The following is a 20,648-nucleotide window of genomic DNA, read 5'->3' on the forward strand; positions in this document are numbered from 1 at the left end:
CAGCGGGGATCATTTTGGCAATTTACCAATTCCAACCCTTGATGCTGAGTGCCAAGCAGGTAGGTAATGGGTCCCATTTTTATAGTCTTTGGTATGACGGCCGGGGTTTGAACTCACAACCTACCGATCTCAGGGCGGACACTCTAACCCAGTGGTTCTTAACCCTGTTGGAGGTACCGAACCCCACCAGTTTCATATGCGCATTCACCGAACCCTTCTTTAGTGAAAAATTTAAAAAAATAAAATTTCAAATTCAAGACAAAGTTATATGTTTTTGGTAACACTTTAGTATGGGGAACATATTCTATGTAACAAAGACTTAATTTAGAGTTATTTGGTGAGGGTTAGGATTATAATAAGGCCATGCCGAATAAGGCATTAATAAGTACTTAATAATGACTAGTTAAGAGCCAATATGTTACTAATTTACATGTTAATAAGCAACTAATTAATGGTGAATATGTTCCCCATACTAAAGTGTTACCATGTTTTTTTACTGGTGCACAAAATTAACCGTGCATGAACATCACCTTGTTCAAAGAACAAAACCAACACAGTGCATGAACTCACAACAAATGACACACCTACAAATCAGTCTGACTTCTGCTGTTGCCGTATCCGTAATACGCCGATAGGGAGAAGTTTTTATTTACACGATGAGTCGGGTGTGTCTTGACCTCCGCCGAACCCCTGAGCCCGACTCACCGAACCCCTAGGGTTCGATCAAACCCAGGTTAAGAACCACTGCTCTAACCACTAGGCCACTGAGCAGGTCCACTAGGCCACTAAGCAGGTTCACGTACACCTCTGAATTTAATTATCCCTAAGAACTAGAGCTGCACAAAGAAAACAAATTAATTGCGATTTTCCTCTCCGATTTGTGATTTTAATACTTTGTACTTAAAAATGCATAAAACTGGGAAAATAAGTGAGAGAAGACATTTTATTTTGAGATTGTCAATCAACATAATCTTGTTTTAAGGTGCCACACATTAGAATATTATGCAATAATTTACTTTAAAAAATATGTCGTTGTACGCAGACAGACATAGATCTTGGCTCTTAAACTGAATAAATCACTGATAAAAACTACAGTATTTTCCGGACCATAGGGCGCACCGGGTTATTAGGCGCACTGCCGATAAATGGTCTATTTTTTATCTTTTTTCATATATTAGGCGCACCGGATTATAGGGCGCATTAAAGCAGTCATATTATTATAATTTTTTTCTAAGTTGAAAACACTTTCTTGTGGTCTACATAACATCCAATCGTGTTTATTTCGTGTAAATGTTGCATAGATTATGTTTTACAGACCAACTTCAAGCCGCTTTCTGACAGTCAATTCCGGATACACCGTTTTGTGGGCGGTCTTATTTACGTGGCTCACCTTCGACAGCATCTTCTCTCCATCATCTTTGTTGTAGCGGTGTAGCGTGCAAGGACAGGAGTGGAAGAAGTGTCAAAAGATGGAGCTAACTGTTTTAATGACATTCAGACTTTACTTAAATCAATAACGAAGCAGCATCTCCTCATCCGGAAAAAACACCGGAAATGTGTTTTGATAGATTTTTGAGCGCCGTGTGTAATGTTCTATACTTTCAATGGAACATTTAAAATGTTGGTGTTGTTTACTCGAGACATATTGCCATCATAGTGCAGCCTACTGGTCACATTTGTCATTACACCATGTACCAAATGAAATAGTTTCAACCATTAGGAGCACAGGGTTATAAGGCCCATTGTCGACTTTTGAGGGGAAAAAAATTATTTTAAGTGCGCCTTATGGTCCGGAAAATACGGTATACAATGTTTGTAATTTAGTGTAATTATAATATATAATAATATTGCAAGCAACCATTTAAAATGATATAAACGTATTTCATATTACTGTATAATTGTTCACCATCATACTGTAATTGGAAGATAAATACATTTTACTTATCCTAAATAAATAAACAAACAAAAAAAATAAAATGGACATTCAATTTTGTAAGCAAAAATTTAACTTGAATAAATATTAAACATTTTAAAATGCTTTTTTTTTCACAGTTGGAATATCGAGATCGGACATCATCTTTTTGTTTATTGCTATCACAATGATCACTGCATTCTCGCTTATTTGGCGTCAGTGTTGATGGGCTCATTTTGCCCATCCAATTTGAATCTGAAATATTACCAAAATGGAACATTTGGTGTTGTAATCATATTTTTTCCGTCGTAATTTCTGTTACTTTGCAGAACTTCACACTGGCGAGTTGCAAAGCTGTCTGTGCTTCCTGTGTGTAAAGCTGGAGCCCCGCTCTCCGCCCACCGAAACAAAGATTGTGAATTGCTCACTTCGTTCTGTTAATTATACTGGTAAACAAACACGCTCAGGTGCTGAAAGCGATACACAAAGTGAGACGTCTTTCTCCCTGTTTGAAGCGAGACACCAACAAACGCGAGGCTTGCAGTTATGTATCGAATTAATTAAAAGCTCGATGTGGATTCAATGTAGATTAATCGTGCTTCCCTACTAAGAACCTGAGGCCGTACTTATCAAGCTTCTTATAGTGCCATTTTACACTTAAGTCCTGAGAATTTGCGAAATTTAGTCCTACTCTCAAACTTAAGAATAAAAGCTTTTTATCAACGTTCTTAAGTCTAAGAATCACTCCTACTCTCCACGATATTTAAGAGACCTTCAGAGGTGTCTTAAGTGGTTAGGAGTTGCCAGCAGGGGATGGCACTGAGGCGAGAGAGACGTGCGCGAACGTTCAGGGAACGGAACAATGTTTTTTTTTTTTTTTAATGACGAGCAGCTGATCAAACGGTATCGTTTAGACAGAGCGGATATTATTTTTGTCACAGATTTAATACTTTTCGATTCCTTGTTGATTTCCGCATGTGTCTGCAGTGGGCTAGTATATATAGAGCCACCCACACCAGTTTCAAATTAGTTGCCTAATTAATGAATTGGAAAGAAAATGTTATGACAGTAGCGTATGTGTGTGGCCGTGAGGTGAGTGACGTCAGTGAGTGTGTGGGCCATACAAGAGAGGGAGCGGTAGCGTGAGTGCCGGCGGGGACTAGTTTGTTTTGTATTATTTTGTAGTTTATGGTCAAAATATACACTCCCATTGTCCACTTAAATATTTCCAAGATATTTCTTTATTCTTAGACAACGGATTCCCTTCCGTGATTGGTCATTTCTATGGACACAGAAATGACGTCACCTAAAATTCCATTTACGGCACATAGTAATGTCGTAATTCAGCTCTGAGTGTGACACTTAAGATTCAGTCCTACACTTCGCTGAAAGTGTGAGTAAGACGCTTGATAACTAACTTTTAAGTGCAGCTTTCAGCGAAGAATGTATTTACTCTTAAGTCAACTCTTAGCAGACTTCTTAGGAGTAATTCTAAGAAGCTTGATAAGTACGGCCCCTGATCATATTGATTTATTTATGTGTAGAGACCACGAAGAGCTGCTGGAACCAGCATTCTGAATACAATCACCTGATTATCAAAATATATTAATACAATAAGATGAGCGATATCATCTACAACAACTTAAACTAATTTCTAAGTTAACAGATTGTTGATTTGGAATTACAGGAAGTGGAATTTCTAAATAGACTGTCAGGTAACAGAAAGAGTTTGGCTTAAATACTACAAATAGTTTACAATATGGTTGTCAAAAGTATCAATATTTTGATACCGACATACAAAAAATAAACAGATACCTACACTACCGTTCAAAAGTTTGGGGGTCACCCAAACAATTTTGTGGAATAGCCTTCTTTTCTAAGAACAAGAATAGACTGTCGAGTTTCAGATGAAAGTTCTCTTTTTCTGGCCATTTTGAGCGTTTAATTGACCCCACAAATGTGATGCTCCAGAAACTCAATCTGCTCAAAGGAAGGTCAGTTTTGTAGCTTCTGTAACGAGCTAAACTGTTTTCAGATGTGTGAACATGATTGCACAAGGGTTTTCTAATCATCAATTAGCCTTCTGAGCCAATGAGCAAACACATTGTACCATTAGAACACTGGAGTGATAGTTGCTGGAAATGGGCCTCTATACACCTATGTAGATATTGCACCAAAAACCGGACATTTGCAGCTAGAATAGTCATTTACCACATTAGCAATGTATAGAGTGTATTTCTTTAAAGTTAGGACTAGTTTAAAGTTATCTTCATTGAAAAGTACAGTGCTTTTCCTTAAAAAATAAGGACATTTCAATGTGACCCCGAACTTTTGAACGGTAGTGTACTTTTTCAGGATCATCCGTACCGAACAGTTTTTCCTCAGCGAGCGGCGTCAATTTGGCGAATGAGCAGTAAGTCAGCACCAAAGAAAGTCTAAAATGAGCAAGTGTTTCCATGTATTTACTCGTGGAAGGAAGCCTGTCACAAATGCAAATTTTGCACTTCTCGTTCGCCCTCGCGTATAAACGACTGATAATGGAACTGTGGCAATGTAGCATGATTGTAAGTCACGGTGTTACTCTGCTTCACAGCACACCTCATACCCGTTTGGTTTGCCAGAGAATAATGCGTAGCAGAAATCATCAGTGATGCACTTTGTCGCTATATTTAGCCAGTAGAGGTATACAATACAAGTGAAAAAGAGGTGTATCTTGCGTCATGCATTTTTTCAGTAATCAAATACAAGCAGTCATAAAAGTATTTGCCATCCAAGTGAGAGCAGAAATCCGCCACCACAAGCCCAAGGAGTGTGCATGACCACAGTGTGTAAAAAAACCTCCAGAAGCTTGCAACCTAATCTTTATTACTTCTAGAAATGCTATGAAAACACAGCTTGGAGACACTCTTCAGTTTTTGTCAACACTTTGAACACCACTGCTTATTTCACCAGGAAGGCAAAAATGCATAACCTAATAAGAAAAGGCTGAAATGTTGATACTAAATGAATAAAAACACAAATATTTGTCTTTAAATATGTTTTAGCCTTTTTAATAGCCTATTGCTATACACATTAAATGATGATTTCACGCCACCACCATATTGAAAGAATCTTAAGGACACTATTTTATATACTTGAAGGCTCCACACCGTTGTTATTTTTTTAGAATGTAATATAGTTGACAATTTTTTTTATACACTAGGAGGCTATAGGACAGTGCTATTCTTTTTGGAAGGTATAGTAAGCTCTTGTCAGCTAAACTCTCTGCAAAACTATGTTGAAGCACAGTGATCTTACACTTGAAACAGTTTTGAATAAAGTAGTGACTATACAAGTACATGGTTCAGTTTTTTAAATGTTCATCGTGGTATCAGATGAGTATTGAGAATTGTGGAAATCATACACCGTATCAGCGGTATCAATATCGACTATTGAACTTTTGGTATCGTGACACCCTAAATTTACAAACACTACAATTTATTTTTTCTCCATTTTGAATATTTATAAAGTTCTGTAAGGTATTAAAAAATTAAGTAAAGCATTCTGGTTAATGAAGTCTTCCACAATTTTCCATAATAAGAGAAGTATATTACATAAAATTAAATGCTTTTATTCTTGTCAGTAAAAATTAGGAATTTTGCACGAGCCTGATAATAATTATTACTACAGTCATGTCGACGACTGTCCTTGAATAAAATGGCAGCATTGATTTGCAGTCCGTTAAAAAGCAAAGTAAAAAGATAATCAATTTTACTTTACACAGCCCTAACTTAAGTGTAAGTATAAAGAACAATTTCCCTTGTGGATCAATAAAGTTTGTCTAAGTCTAAGTCTAAGTACATATTGAGATACATCCAGTTTGTTAAGCATATCTGAAGCAAATAAAACCATTCAAGCATGTAACACTTTTATGAACATCATCAATTTCAGTTCATATAATGTTAATGGGGGCTTCTATTCGGGACAGATGGCACTAACTCTACTGTTCATCCTCCTCTGGCTCTTCCCATCATCAGGTGGAGTGACTGTAAGATCATATGTGCCTACGAGTGTGACACGTCTCTGATCAATGGCTACCTCAGGCTCCACCCCTCTTCCTACACCTGCCACTGTGCCTGAGGATTTCCATTATGAGACCAAGTACATTGTGCTCAGCTACCTGGGACGGCTTCCTGGTGGTAGACCACAATCAGCTGAAGGTGGGAGGAAACATAATTCAGTGTACACTACTGTAGTTTATTTCATCACTATCAGAGCTACTTTTACAGAGTAAAAGGAGAGGTGAGCTACTTTTTATATGGCTGGCGACATTCAATTGTGTAATTTCAGACAGTTGTCTTTTTGTGATATTTTGTGGTAATTTGTCATTAATAATAGGTGCAATAAATTTAGCAGGCACATCGTAATACATCTGGAATACGGTGCAAAATGAATTTGAGTTCATTAAGACAAAGAGACCAATTAAAGACTCAGGCTGTATTTTGTAGTTAATTTTTTGATTAAAGCCTGAACCGGTAGTTTACATTATTGAACTTTTTGACAAGTTTTGTCATTTTAAGTGATACTAATTTGAGTTTTTTTATAGCTGTGATCAAAACTCAAATGATTAAGAAATTAAAGTATTTCCATGTGTCTAGTGAATCCATACTATATGTAGTTTAGGGCTGGGCGATATGGCCTTTTATTAATATCTCGATATTTTTAGGCCATGTCACGACACACGACATATATCTCGATATTTTTTCTTAGCCTAGAATTAACACTTGATGCATATAATCACACCAGTATGATGATTGTATGTGTCTACATTAAAACATTCTTGTTCATACTGCATTAATATATGCTAATTTTAAACTTTCATGCAGAGAGGGAAACCACCACTAAGTCAATTTACCAAAACTGTATTTATTAAACAGTTATTAAGCAGTGGCACAATCATTCATGTCATTTCCAAAACAGAAAGTGCAAGATTGTCAGAGACATTTTAAAACAAGCTATTAGTGCACTTTTGTGCATGATGTCACTAAGATGACATATCAAAACAACACTAAATTAAAGTGCACTTTTTGTACAGAACGCCACTACAATAGTTTAAAACAAATAAAGTGCACTTTTGTGCATGATATCACACAAGATATTTCAATATGTGTCAAATAAAAATGAGCTGCATAATAGGGAATCAAATAGTGTATGTCCTTCGCTATGTGGTAGCGCAGGGGTCACCAGCCTTTTTGAAACCAAGAGCTACTTCTTGGGTACTGATTAATGCGAAGGGCCACCAGTTTGATACACACTTAAATAAATTGCCAGAAATAGACAAATTGCTCAATTTACCTTTAACTCTGTTATTATTAATAATTAATGATATTTTTGTGGAAACACTGATGATCTTAATGATTTCTCACAATAAATATATATAGAAACAGATAAATATCAATATGCAACACTTTATTTTTATATTTTCTCTAAGTGCACATTTTTCAAATCGAAAATTTTCAAATGATCACTTCTAAGACAGTCTTGTGAAATCACAATATCCCATTTTAACTAGCTAGCCACTAACATTTTTTAACAAATCATGAATTACTTTGCACCATGTTTGTACAAATAACTCATGTAAAATACAAAAGTAAACTCTCAAATTTTTTAATAAATCATGTCACACTTTGAACTGGACACCAAATCTGTTATCTGTTTCTTTGTCAGTTAGTGAAGACCAAGTCTTTAAAATATTTTCTTGGATTTTCAAATTCTATTTGAGTTTTGTCTCTCTTAGAATTAAAAATGTCGAGCAAAGCGAGACCAGCTTGGTAGTAAATAAATACAATTTAAAAAATAGAGGCAGCTTACTGGTAAGTGCTGCTATTTGAGCTATTTTCAGAACAGGCTAGCGGGCTACTCATCTGGTCCTTACGGGCTACCTGGTGCCCGCGTGCACCGCGTTGGTGACCCCTGTGGTAGCGTAATCGCTCTGGCAAGGGGCGGCACAAATTTAGCTGGAGGCGGCCGCCACGCAATTTTGAACGCAGGAAAAACCGTGATTCCGAAAATTAAAAATGATCAGATATACTCTTTTCACATCAAGAGCAAGAAATATCTATTTGAATATTTTGGCCACAACATTAGGTCCACTTGCAAAGTAGTTTGACACACATCAGAAATTCTGCAATCACGGATATGGTAATGCTTAGTTTTTTTAATAACGTATGGGGATCGATTCTATTGCAGTTTGCTTTTTTCCTTGTAAACATGTTCGCACTATAGCATTATCGTAATGTAAGACATTCATTTTGTTAGTGTAGTTAGACTGGATGTGATCTGTAGCGCTATTATTGCGAAGCCGGAAGTGTGTGATTGGTTTTGGAAGGTGTTTTTGATATGTTTAAACAACGTGACAAGATTAAAGAATATAAAGAATTAACACTAGACTTCCTGCTGACTGTCTTTCCTTTGTGCTGCACTTTTATCCAATCTTACTAAACCATGCAGTTACATTAACAATATACATTCAATGTTATCTATGCACTAAATTGTAATTTAAAAACAGAAATGCAGCAACACCTTACCTGAGGGTAAAAAATTACGCGTGCAAGTTGATCACGCGTCCAAAAAATTTGCGCCGGTAAAGGAACTTATAGTTAACGCGTTAACTTTGACAGCCCTAAGATATATTATTTCTTTTTTTAATTATTTTGAAACATTGTACTTTTGAACACAAAGCATATCATGGTTGTTGCTTGACGAATTGAAGTACAACTGTAGCTATTGATTATTTTGCTAATAGAGTTGAGTTGAGTTTGAGTTTATTTCGAACATGCATGCGTAATCTTATAGTCTTTTCGATTAATTGAGTAATTGGTTAAAATGGTCTCAATGCATTTTTTTAAGGAAAATAGTTGAAGTAAACAAAATAAAATTCTGCTTGCCATAACCGTCTTTTTTTATTTTTTTAAATACCGTAAATGCACATCATCAACATTGACAATGCAATTTTAGCATGTGTGCATTTATTCATTAATAAACAAAAAAAACCTTCTCCGCTGTTTGCCACCACACAGATTATGGCGTCCTGACACCATCACTTTCATAAGCGCTCTATTTCAGCGGTCATGCGGAAACTATGTCCACATATTTAAAGTTCCAGCCACTCCATGCGGTCCGGACTTTATACATTTTTATTAGCTACACTCAAGTGATTAATCAAAGCAACATAAAATACGCCAAAGCTTTTTTCTAATCGATTAATTGTTGCAGCCCTAATTTTAATTACATTTTATTGCTGATAAAAATACCAAATTCAGTTTTTAGATAAGTGAGGCACCTGAAATAAATCAAAATGTGAACAATATTCTCATTCATTGAGCTGCACTTGTGTTGTTAAGATGAGCAATAAATTATTATATATTTTTATAAAGTTAGATCTACCTCAGAAGCTGCTTTTTAATTTTTCTGAGAAAACTGTAAATATGGATATATTGTTTAGTAAATAACATTTTTTATTTAAGGTGCAATAACATGTCTTAAAAACTTGAGGCTCTCCCAAGACTCTTAGCCTCAAAGTTGTGCTATTAAATTATTGTTATTATGACATTATATTAGAAGTGTGGTTCCCCAATGTGACACAAACTTTGTAAACTGCATTACATATTGGTATAACTTCGACAAACATATATGAATTTATTATAAATCCCACAGCATAATAAAAATGAATTAAACCATGTGCCTGCCTAAAGTACAATAAAATACTGTAGGTGCAGCAATATTTAAAGGGTTTAGGGATCCATATATGTTTGGGATGTTGCAATAGATTAAACGGGCAGAAAGAGATTTTGGATTAAAAGCAGAAGGAGTGCAAGTGAAGAGAAAGAGGAAGAAATGTTGTATATTTCCTGTCTCCGTTTGTCATGCGTCTGTATGGAGTGGGGTGTAAACGATTGTCTGGTCTCTTGCTTTACGCATGACCTGGTCCAATTTCTGACAGCTTGTCATGTGCAATCACAGTAGGATTACTCACACATACATGGACCAAAGCAGAATAGCTGGCCTTCTAGCTGCCTGATTGAATGCTGAAACAGCACCAAGCCAACAGCAAAAAAACAACAGTGATTCTACGGCCATTCATCCCTGAGCTCGAGGGCCACAGAATGGGAAAGGGGCACTTTTAGCCGTTAAAAAATGTCCAAAATGTCTGCGGGCTGCTTGTCCACAACAAAGTTCCATAGAAATGCACTGGGCCTGTGTAAAACAAGCAGAAGTTGAATAAATGACCACTCATTCCACTCCTCATCAAATGCTTGCTTGACCTTTCCAGACTGAAGTTTTACATTCCGAATTGAAAAGATTGCGCTCACCGCCACCGTCAGTCGTGTGTACTTTACGTGATTCATCATGCCCTCGGCTGTGGAGAAGTAATCTTGCAAATATTTCACTCAGGGCGTGAGCTTGACATGTGTGCACGCAATATCAACTTGTTTTGTGCAGCAACACATCGAGAGGGAACATCTGCTATGCTGTGTTTCCCACAGGACTGCAATGTATTTGTGGCAGGAGTAGTACATTATGTCATCAAAAAACATGAAGTGCGAAATAGATATGGTTAGAAATACAAATGTGCTTCTGTCGCTTTTTTGTCTTTTTTTTTGTCACAAACAAGATTTTAGATGGGGGAGTGGCCCAAAGCAGGACCTGATGCTCTTTGCCAATAGGACAAGAAGTCACAAAATGTGTTGCAAGTAGCCTTTTGGAAAAATCTAGAGGGGTCTGATTGCTCTCTAACTACAGTATAGTTTACCCTTTTGTAAAAGAGTACTGCCGGTTACCTAGCGTGCCTTACAGAGTGTAGATATCAATATCATTTTGCGTGTATGTCCATGCGTAGGTGTTTATTAGGACGTCCTTGTTGCACAGTCATAAGTTTGCATTAATAACTTTTTGTTGTTTTTGTTTGCATTGTAAGTGATGTTTTGGTTAATTCCACTCATGGCAGTCCAATATATTTGTGGCAATGAATGCATAGTAAACAGTCTTGTGAAACTAAAGACCGTTTACCTTTAATACAATGCTACACAAAAAAGCACAAAAGTAGTCTTGATTTTTGCAATTTTGTGCAACAATGCCATACTTGACAAGAGACACCCCCACCACCTCCCTTATTGCACAGCATATCCAATCCATACATTGTATTTGTACACGTCTGTAACTGTCACATGATGCACGTCAAGCATCATGAGTGTGTAAAAGGAATGTCGCACTCCGGAGGAATAGGAAAGGCCTCTTATTGTTCCCACATCAAAACATTGCATGGCTGCAAATTATCAGTAAGCAACATGCACTCAAAAGAATTTAGCAGGAAATGAAAAGTTAAGCACTCTTATTGGGTTCAAACCAAAGTATTTGGTTGTGAATTTCATGCATGTACAGCAGTCGCTGTCATAAAGAGGCTATATTTTGCTTTTTCAAAGCTGTTTAACGGATCAGGATATTTTATGTTCATGCTATAAAGTTTTTTTTAACATTTTAACTTATTTAATAAGATTTTTTTTTTTCATGCTATACATTTTTTAAAATAAAAAAGTTTTAGTATTTATAATTATTTTGTTTTAATGCTATAAAGTTTAAAATATCATAAATGCTTTAAGTAATGCCTCTGTTGAGTGTTGTTTGGTCTACAATTACAAATATAACTGCCGTGGTCGCAAATAACTATTGCCGGGCCAAAAAAACACCGCCATTCACATATGTGGCTGTAAAAAACCTTATTTAAATAAACTCCAAGGAGGGCAGAATTGTGGCCCCCAAATTGCCAATACAACCTACTCAGTGGCCTAGTGGTTAGAGTGTCCGCCCTAAGATCAGTAGGTTGTGAGTTCAAACCCCAGCCGAGTCATACCAAAGACTATGAAAAATGGGACCCATTACCTCCCCGTTTGGCACTCAGCATCAAGGGTTGGAATTGGGGGTTAAATCACCAAAAATGATTCCCGGGCGTGGCCACCGCTGCTGCTCACTGCTCCCCTCACCTCCCAGGGGGTGAAGGAGGGGATGGGTCAAATGCAGAGGACAAATTTCACCACACCTAGTGTGTGTGTGTGACAATCATTGGTACTTTAACTTTAACTTTAATACACTTGTGGCGGTAGGGGCGTGGCCAATATGTTGTCATATAATTTACATAACCATCAATGATGCATATGTTTTCTTTAAAAAGGCTAAACAAAATTATAAACATAGTGTATATTAAAAAATAAATCGATTATAATTATTTATTTATTATAATTTTTTCTTATGTTGTATCGTTTTGCTCTCTTCTTCAATTTAATTCAATTTAACACATGCTGCACTATAGCCTACCCTCCTTGAATGTAGGAATTCAGTTTGACAAATGTGTAAACAGTCCATGAAGTCACTGTAAAACCAAGCACACAAAGTAAGGTACATTAATATACACATTAAGTGCACATACATGTAGGAATCACATTAAATTAATAATACAGTTGGCTACAAATTGGGGAAAAAAAGCAATACTAATAATACTTTTATTTGATAAATACCTTTCAAAAAAACCAAGGACGCTTTACTATATACAGATAAAATAATTGATAATACAATAAAATAAAGATAATGATATCAAAACAAGGATAAAATCAGCACGTAACAAACAAATAAGGACAGTGTAGACTAAGGGAGTTACAGTGAGTATACAATTTTGAACAGGTGGAATTTGAGTCTGAATTCGAATGTATGAAGGCAGTTAATATTGCAGATGGTAGAGAGTTCCAGAGTTTGGGAGCAGAGTGACTGAAAGCTCTACTCCCCATGGTGAAGAGGCGGGTTGATGGCACAGCAAGATGGATGGAAGAGGAGGATCCGAGGGAGTTTGCAGGAGTAAAATTATTCAGGATGAAGTTTGGCCAAATGCAGCCAGCTTAATATCAACGTACAATGTACTAGCTCATTGCCAGGCTAACGTATATTAGCAGAACAAATTTGTACATCCATCCATTTTCTATGCTGCTTATCCTCATTAGGGTCACGGGTTTAAGATGGAACCAATCACAGCTGACTATGGACGAGAGGTGGGGAACACTCTAGACTGGATGCCAGCCACTTGCAGGGCACATATAGACAGACAACTATTGACACTCATATTTATACCTATGGACAATTTAGAGTCTCCAATGAACCTAACAAGCAGATGTTTGGAATGTGGGAGGAAGCCTGAGTACATGGAGAATCCCCCACACATGCATAGGGAGATCATGCAAACTCCACAGAGAAGTCCGAACGGAGATTCGAACACGCACACGGTGTAAGGTTAGACATTACTGTCTTAATTATTAACTGGAAATACCTTTTCTTCTGAAACTTATTTATTTCCTTACTTTTGCAGAGAGCCAATTTCGTTCCAGGGTCAATTGTAGCCAATGTTGACAGACGATTCAGATGCACATTTTTCCAAATAAAGCATGGAAGAACATTTTAGATGTTTTTCAAACTACTTATGGCTAATAGTGCGTAAAAAATCAGCAGCCCGTGGCAACTAAAAGAAACACAATATAGAGCAGGGGTGTCAAACGTACGGCCCGGGGGCCGGATCAGGCCCCCGAACAGGTTTTATCCGGCCCGCGGGATAAGTTTGCTAAATATAAAAATGAGCCGAAATTTTGGAATGAAAGAAACCGCCGTTCTAAATGTGTCCACTAGATGTCGCAATAGCAATTCTTTGTATCATTGGGGATGATGCTACATATGTAAAAAAAAAAAAGAAGTAACCACATGATGTGAGTGCACCAGTCCAGGAAAATGATCAAAATACATGAATAACATGATTTTGATATTATTTTTTTTATCTTGATAGATTGAAAATCAACACCAATGATTTGACTGATGAATATTATCACATAATTTATTCAGAAAGTATAAATAATGACAAATAAAGATAGAATACTGTTAACCACAACATGTAAGTGTAAAAAAAAAACCAACAACATTATGATTTGTACATTTTCAGAATGTGCTTGTTCTATTTAAAAAAGAAAAGGAAACAATCTGAAGTTGTCTTTATTTTTAAGTTATCGTGCCGTGATTTTACCAGTCCGGCCCACTTGGGAGTAGATTTTCCTCCATGTGGCCCCCGATCTAAAATGAGTTTGACACCCCTGATATAGAGGAAGAGTAGATCAGAAAGTTGCCGGACTTTCAACTATGACCGCCGCTGAAAAAAAGATTATGAATCTGGTAACCGGAGTTCTCGTGCAACTTTCCTCATAAATAGCCTTTCTCCAATTAGGATCCAGTGTGTTATCTTTGCATTTTAGGAAATACAGTAAACACCCAGGCTATAATTAAAACATTGTTGTCTTCTATTACTTTTAAAGCCCATAATTCTCTTCTATCTAACTAAATATGCTGCGTGTTTTGAAATGTCATTTCAGGAGAACCCACAAGAATAGTTAAAGAGCAGGTAGAAGGAGAGCTGAAACGACTAGAAGAGGAAGTTGCTGCTTGTAAGTAGCTCAACTAGCTACTTTTAGTTTGTTGGACTCAGTCGAAGGCAACTCCACATTTCGTGCTTAGCAATACTTCATGTTTTCAAATCTGTCTAAGATTCCATTATTTGTGTCCACGCAGCATTTTCCAGCACGGGTTTTGACTGCCGCGCATCACTGGTGTTCAGCCCAGCCAACCCTGACATGGCAATCGAAGACTGTCTCGCTGAGCTGGGAGAGCGCATGGTCCGAGAGCTGGACACACACTTGAAAGCAGCCGTACACACACTTCTATCAGGGTCAGTTTATTGTTTGGAAGAAGGATGGCTGCATGCATTCTTTCATTCTATTTAAACTTCAGTCATTCTTACTACATGCAACTTGCAAGTCGACCATCTCATCTCGTCCTTGTACACCATCTTCTTCTTAGTACTAAAAAAAGACCTGCTTAAGTTGATGTCGACTGCTTTTGTCGACATACAATTTGAAACTCAAAGGCAGACTTGCAGCCCATTGGCCATTTGCAGCTAGCAGGCTCATATGTTGTGGCCCTCTACTTAACTTCATAGTTAAATGTAATTAATCAAAATATATCATGGCAATCTTAAATCCCACTAGACATACAATACACAAACACACATTGGGCAACACAAACAGCATCTTCCTAAAAGCAAGCGGAAGTGTCTCTGACCTTATCCTGGGGAACTAAACAGTCAAAATATAAAATGTTTGCAATCAATATTATATTAATAATAACTTAAGGCCTACCGTACCTCAGGGTCTCTATAATTTGCTGCAGTTAACAAATGTACTCCCATGCTTAAAATGTTATTCTGAAGGGAATATTTTGTTTTTCCCAGCCTCAACCTGACTCTACCTCTAGCGGTCACCAGGTAAATTGAGTTTGAGGCTTCTGCCCCAGAGGGTCATTTCTATGAAAATTGGGTTTGTTTATGTAGATGTAAGGTTGCTAGCTTCATCATTATTGCTAAGCCTCATGAAATTTGGCAGCTCAGACACCTTGAAAGAAGAGGCAGAAGGGTTGGTACTGTCTAAAAGTTAACTTGAAAGTAAAAGCACAGCAGTAATGACCTAGATCTCACCACTGCAACAAACATTTTATTTTTAGATTTTTGTAGTTAAAGTTAAAATACCAATGATTGTCACACACACACTAAGTGTGGTGAAATTCATTCACCCCATGGGAGGTGAGGGGAGCAGTTGGCAGCAGCGATGGCCGCGCCCGGTAATCATTTTTGGTGTTTTAACCCCCGATTCCAACCCTTGATGCTGAGTTCCAAGCAGGGAGGTAATGGGTCCCATTTTTATAGTCTTTGGTAGGACTCGGCCAGGGTTTGAACTCACAACCTACCAATCTCCAGGCGGACACTCTAACCCAGGGGTCGGGAACCTTTTTGGCTGAGAGAGCCATGAAAGCCAAATATTTTAAAATGTATTTCCGTGAGAGCCATATAATATTTTTTAACACTGAATACAACTAGATGCGTGCATTTTTAAGTAAGACCAACATTTTTAGAGTATAATAAGTCTCTTATTCTTTTTAATAACATTGTTATTCTGAAGCTAACCAATAATAAATAAAATACTTCTTACCATTAATGCGACTTCTTGAACAGGTGCGGTAGAAACGGATGGATGGATTAAAATGCATGAGAATGTTTTATATTTTGAACGTTATTTTTAACACTGTGATTACCAGCTGAATTATTCATTACTTATCGTGTTAAGCAATTTCAGCTAAGATTTATCTCAGAGCCAGATGTAGTCATCAAAAGAGCCACATCTGGCTCTAGAGCCATAGGTTCCCTACCCCTGCTCTAACCACTAGGCCACTGAGTAGGTATAGATTGTTAGTCACCGGAAGAAAGCTTGCAAGCGAGTGAAAGCCGGGCCAATGTGAATCCTTGACTGTCCTTTTATCCGGGTAGCCTGACTTTTTCTTTTTCTTTTGTCTCCTCATACAAAACTTCTTGTTTCTTTGGTTATTTTGCAGCTTCTGCCATGATAGCAGTAACTGCACGTAGGCATTCGCAATCGACTTCCGTCTTTGCAACGAATGGGGAAAGTTGGGAGTGACATATGCCGTAAAGCAAGTCACCAAATTTGTAGTTTTTTGTGTGGCAGGGTTCCTGCCACCCTCCTCAAAATTGCTCAGTGCCAGTGAGAGTGACACAGACCCCCTCAGGCCATGACAGAGGTGTCATTCAACCAGTTGTAAGGCGATGTATCATCCCAAAAGTTAGGCAAATATTTTATGAAGGTTGAAAAGTTACTGAGTGCTGCTTTAACTGGATTCTACCACAGTAACAAAAAAACACACTTTTAATCTTATCAAATATGTGCACGGCTAGTTTCAATTTTGGTTAGGTTGGCAACTGTTTATGTCATTGCGAGTCTGACGCAATGTGGACTTAAACAGGTTCCACTGTATCATATTGACTCATTCAACAGCAACATAACTACTGTCTAGGTACACAGCAGTAAAATGGGCAGTGCAGTGCAAAATAAGCTTAAAGATCAAATCATGGTGGTGTTGACCTGGATTCTACAACAGCAATTAAAGAAGTACATTTACATTTTTCAAGTGAATTTGCTTGCACAATGGCTAGTTTCAGTTTTGGTCATGTCGGCAACTGCTTATGTCGACTTTAGTCAGCAAGGGGTGTCGATGTAAACAGGTTCCACTGTATCAGTCAGTTGTGAACTGATTTTCATGTTATTAAGTATATAAAGATACTCCCTTACTTCACAATCCGTCCCTCTTTATTGTACATGAGTCGGTCAAAGTCAGTGCACAAGAAAATACTAGTTTTTGCCTTTTGATAATGCACAATTTTATTGCAGTACAATAATAATGTGTGCAGATTGGTAAAACATCAGTAAAGCGTAAGCAAAATGAGCATTTAAAGAGATCACTATCTCACCTAAAGAAAGTAAAGGTTGAAATATATCCTCCCAACAGGTAGTTTGCGTCCCCTCTGACGGCGTCCTGTTTGATTTATAGTTTTTCCGTGGGGGGTGGCGCCAGACTTGTAATTCTCTCCCAAGACACTAAGGAGCAGTGTCTCCTTAAGGAGGAACCGCAGCTGTCGTTGACTAGATATTCACCTTCTTATAAAGAGTGGTGACAACCATGACATCGACAACTAATCTTTCAGAAAAAAAATGTTTACTTTAATGGATGTTTTACTTATAAACCAGAGGAAAATACCTTCGTGATGATGGACTGTGTAGTCACGGCAGACTATTATTATTTGCAAAGCTATTCGGTATACAGGACAAGAGAGATCTATGTAATTGTAAATAAACAAAACTGTTGTATAACTATTATAATGACATGCTGGTGTTAATGTGTATATGATGATGTGTTGTTGAGTTTTGGCAATAAAAGTTAAAAAGAGTGTCATACTTTGACTTTCTTCTGGATGCAGCAACAACACAACAGGCTGAAAAACGACACATTCAGTAATTTTTTTAGATCGAGATAAGTACACAATATTCGTTTTCATGCACATGTGTAATAACGGTCGCTTTATTTCATATAATACATATTGCATTTCAAACACAAAGTCTGCTCTCATGGGCTTGGGAACCCTCCTCTGCAAAAACTTCCCAATCACAACTCTGCGGTCTGCGTCGCCGCCAACGCAAGGCTTGCGGGAAGGTACGCAGGGGGACGAGGGAAAGATGCCGTCGCTTACGCAAGTTACGTGATGCGAGAGTACTCACCAGGTTTAAATGATTACATTATTACATCATCCTGTCATTTATGTGTTTTAGATCTTTGGAGTACGAGACATTCCGAGATGCAACACTGGACCTGTCAACACACACACAAGGAGCGTGGAGCAAAGTGAGCTCCGTTTCGCTCTACGAGTGTTTTTTTAGTTAATTCTGTTATGCTCTCCCTCCTTTCTACTTTCTCCCTTGATCCCTCACAACTTCCTTTATCCCTCTCTTGTGCTTGCCTATTTCCCCATCCTTGTTCCTGATTTATTATTTCCCGCATGTATCCCAGGTTCTGGTGCCTTTGGTGTTGCTTCAGGCTTTACAAAACCAAGGTCTGTCCCTGGTAAATCTGCTGCATCTTGGAGTGCGCTTCCTGGAGGAGGCTCACGGGGAATACATCATCCAACATGGGGGATATGTGAGTACACGTTATTGTTTTGTCATCTGCAGCATCCATAAATGCTGTTTGATTTAGAACAGCATGGCAACTTGATACAAATGCATTGCAGACACGATGAAATGTTAAAGTGTGAGGAAGTGACACATGCTGGAACAACAAAAGGTCAAATGCAGTGTTTCCCATACCTTCATTTATTTATTGTGGCCCGCCACTAATGAATTTGGACAGCCACAAATAGATTTGGCGCCACTTGCACATTATAATGGAATGGATACAGCTCGTTGTTCCAACAGTAAATGGCATTGTAACTTTGCTTTCAAACACACCGCATATGCATCTGGTCTGGCAGAGAATAAGAAGACTTAGCAAGATAGATCAGTGTTGCCAACTAAGCGACTTTGTCGTTATATTTAGTAAGTATTCAAACTCCTCTAGATTATATTTTATTACACACTTTTTGAGACTCTAACATAAAAGCATGTACAGTCATGCCTCACCACATTGCGCTTCGAAGTTAGCGGCTTCATTTAGTCGCGGATTTATGTTTTGAGCATATTTTTTGTATGTTGGTCTAAATTGGGTATTTCAAGTATAGAATGGCTACATTAACTACAAAAAAACAATACTATAGTATATTTTTTATGTTCTAGCTATGGAAATAATAATTTTGTAATTAATTCCTACTATGCGTAAATGTATTTACCACAGCGAGGCCCCAAATCAATCAAGCATGATAAACAAGGTTTTACTGTATCACTCTTTTCAATAAGCAGCAGGCCAGTGCCTCATCTAAAAGCAACCACAGGCGTTTCCGTCTTGCTTGTGACATAAAAAGAGCGACAGTAGAAAGTTAATTTGAATTTCTAATAGTGCTGTCAAACAATTATTTTTAAAATCAAATGAATAACCATTTTGAATTTTGAATAATCACAGTTAATTCATAATTTAAATGAACGTTAAAAACATACTTTTGAATAGTCAGAATGTCATGTACAAACATGTTTTACTTAATTGCATGACATTTTATTGCTCAAACCTTGCTTAATCTAAAGTTGGGGTTTATTTTAAAGCAACATTTTTGCACTAATTTATGCATTGACCTGATCACTGACTGTAAAACCACCTGCTTTGCTTTTCAGGTAAGCATCCGCAGTTAAGATAAAGTAGCATGTGCCTTCAAAATAAACTGCCTGATTAATTTGTGTCTATATGTGATTACTATGATCCATTTTTTGTGAATAATCAAATGAGTAAAATTATTACTTTTGACAGCAATAATGTCTAAACAAATGTGTTTTGCTTGTATTGTTTTTTAACTCACTTTTTGTTTCCCACAAATTCCATAAAACTTCCATGCTCATGCGTTGCGTTTTTCCTTGTTTCTTGTTTTGAACAAAGAGAGCGCAGTCTACCAAGTCAAATTACTTTTGTGTAAAACATACTTGGCCAATAAATGTGATTCTTATTCCGATTCTGATCATGGCCAAAGATGCAAATTAGACGTTGGTATCTTCTCTGCCCTGTCCCCACAAATAGATTGCAATCCTGTGGACATCTGCAAAATTTAAGACACATTTTTATACATACCTCATAGACTGCATATTGTAGAATTATCAATGAGCAGAAGAGGGCATCAGTGAGCCAATTTTACAAAGGTCTGATTTGGTATTGACACTACAGAAGTCATGTCCTGTAATTACATTGTACCCTACAAATCCTGTTCTTATATTTTCATCAATTTTGGCAAGTGAATTTTAGTTGTTCAAATGGCATGTTTACTAATGCAATAGAACATTCTGTTCTATAATTGTTTCCATCTTGGTGAGTCATGTAGATTTCATTGTACAAATGACAAAGAACTTAAATGTAAATCCTACAGTTCAAAAAGCTGCCGAGAAAACCTGGACAATTTTGGTTTTCTTTTTAGATTAACAGTTGTATTATAATAATAGTGAGTCCAGTGATGTCACTGAAATATTGCGTCACTAATCCTTATCTATGACAAGGTCATACTGACGCATGCAGCGCTGCTTTGGTCCGCATTACGTGTTTTTTTTTATATGCAATGTATTATGAACACAGTGTGCTGGCTCCAAAC

At 37.3% G+C, this 20,648-nt stretch overlaps 1 protein-coding gene across 3 annotated transcripts in view; it reads left to right on the forward strand.

Moving 5' to 3' along the window:
* The window catches only part of bcl2l13 (BCL2 like 13), a 38,149-nt gene that overhangs the window by 1,083 nt on the left and 16,418 nt on the right, over window positions 1-20,648 (forward strand). For 2 of the 3 annotated variants that reach the window (XM_062035851.1, XM_062035850.1), the window contains exons 2-6: window positions 5,929-6,111; window positions 14,347-14,418; window positions 14,543-14,699; window positions 18,202-18,274; window positions 18,440-18,568. In XM_062035851.1, the coding sequence (XP_061891835.1) occupies window positions 5,982-6,111; window positions 14,347-14,418; window positions 14,543-14,699; window positions 18,202-18,274; window positions 18,440-18,568 (561 nt within the window). In that variant the 5' untranslated portion in view covers window positions 5,929-5,981. The remainder of the gene's footprint in view (window positions 1-5,928; window positions 6,112-14,346; window positions 14,419-14,542; window positions 14,700-18,201; window positions 18,275-18,439; window positions 18,569-20,648) is intronic. The other variant, XM_062035852.1, reaches the window with a different exon arrangement.

The sequence above is a fragment of the Entelurus aequoreus genome, linkage group LG24 (genome assembly GCF_033978785.1).
Source record: "Entelurus aequoreus isolate RoL-2023_Sb linkage group LG24, RoL_Eaeq_v1.1, whole genome shotgun sequence".
Taxonomy (NCBI): domain Eukaryota; kingdom Metazoa; phylum Chordata; class Actinopteri; order Syngnathiformes; family Syngnathidae; genus Entelurus; species Entelurus aequoreus.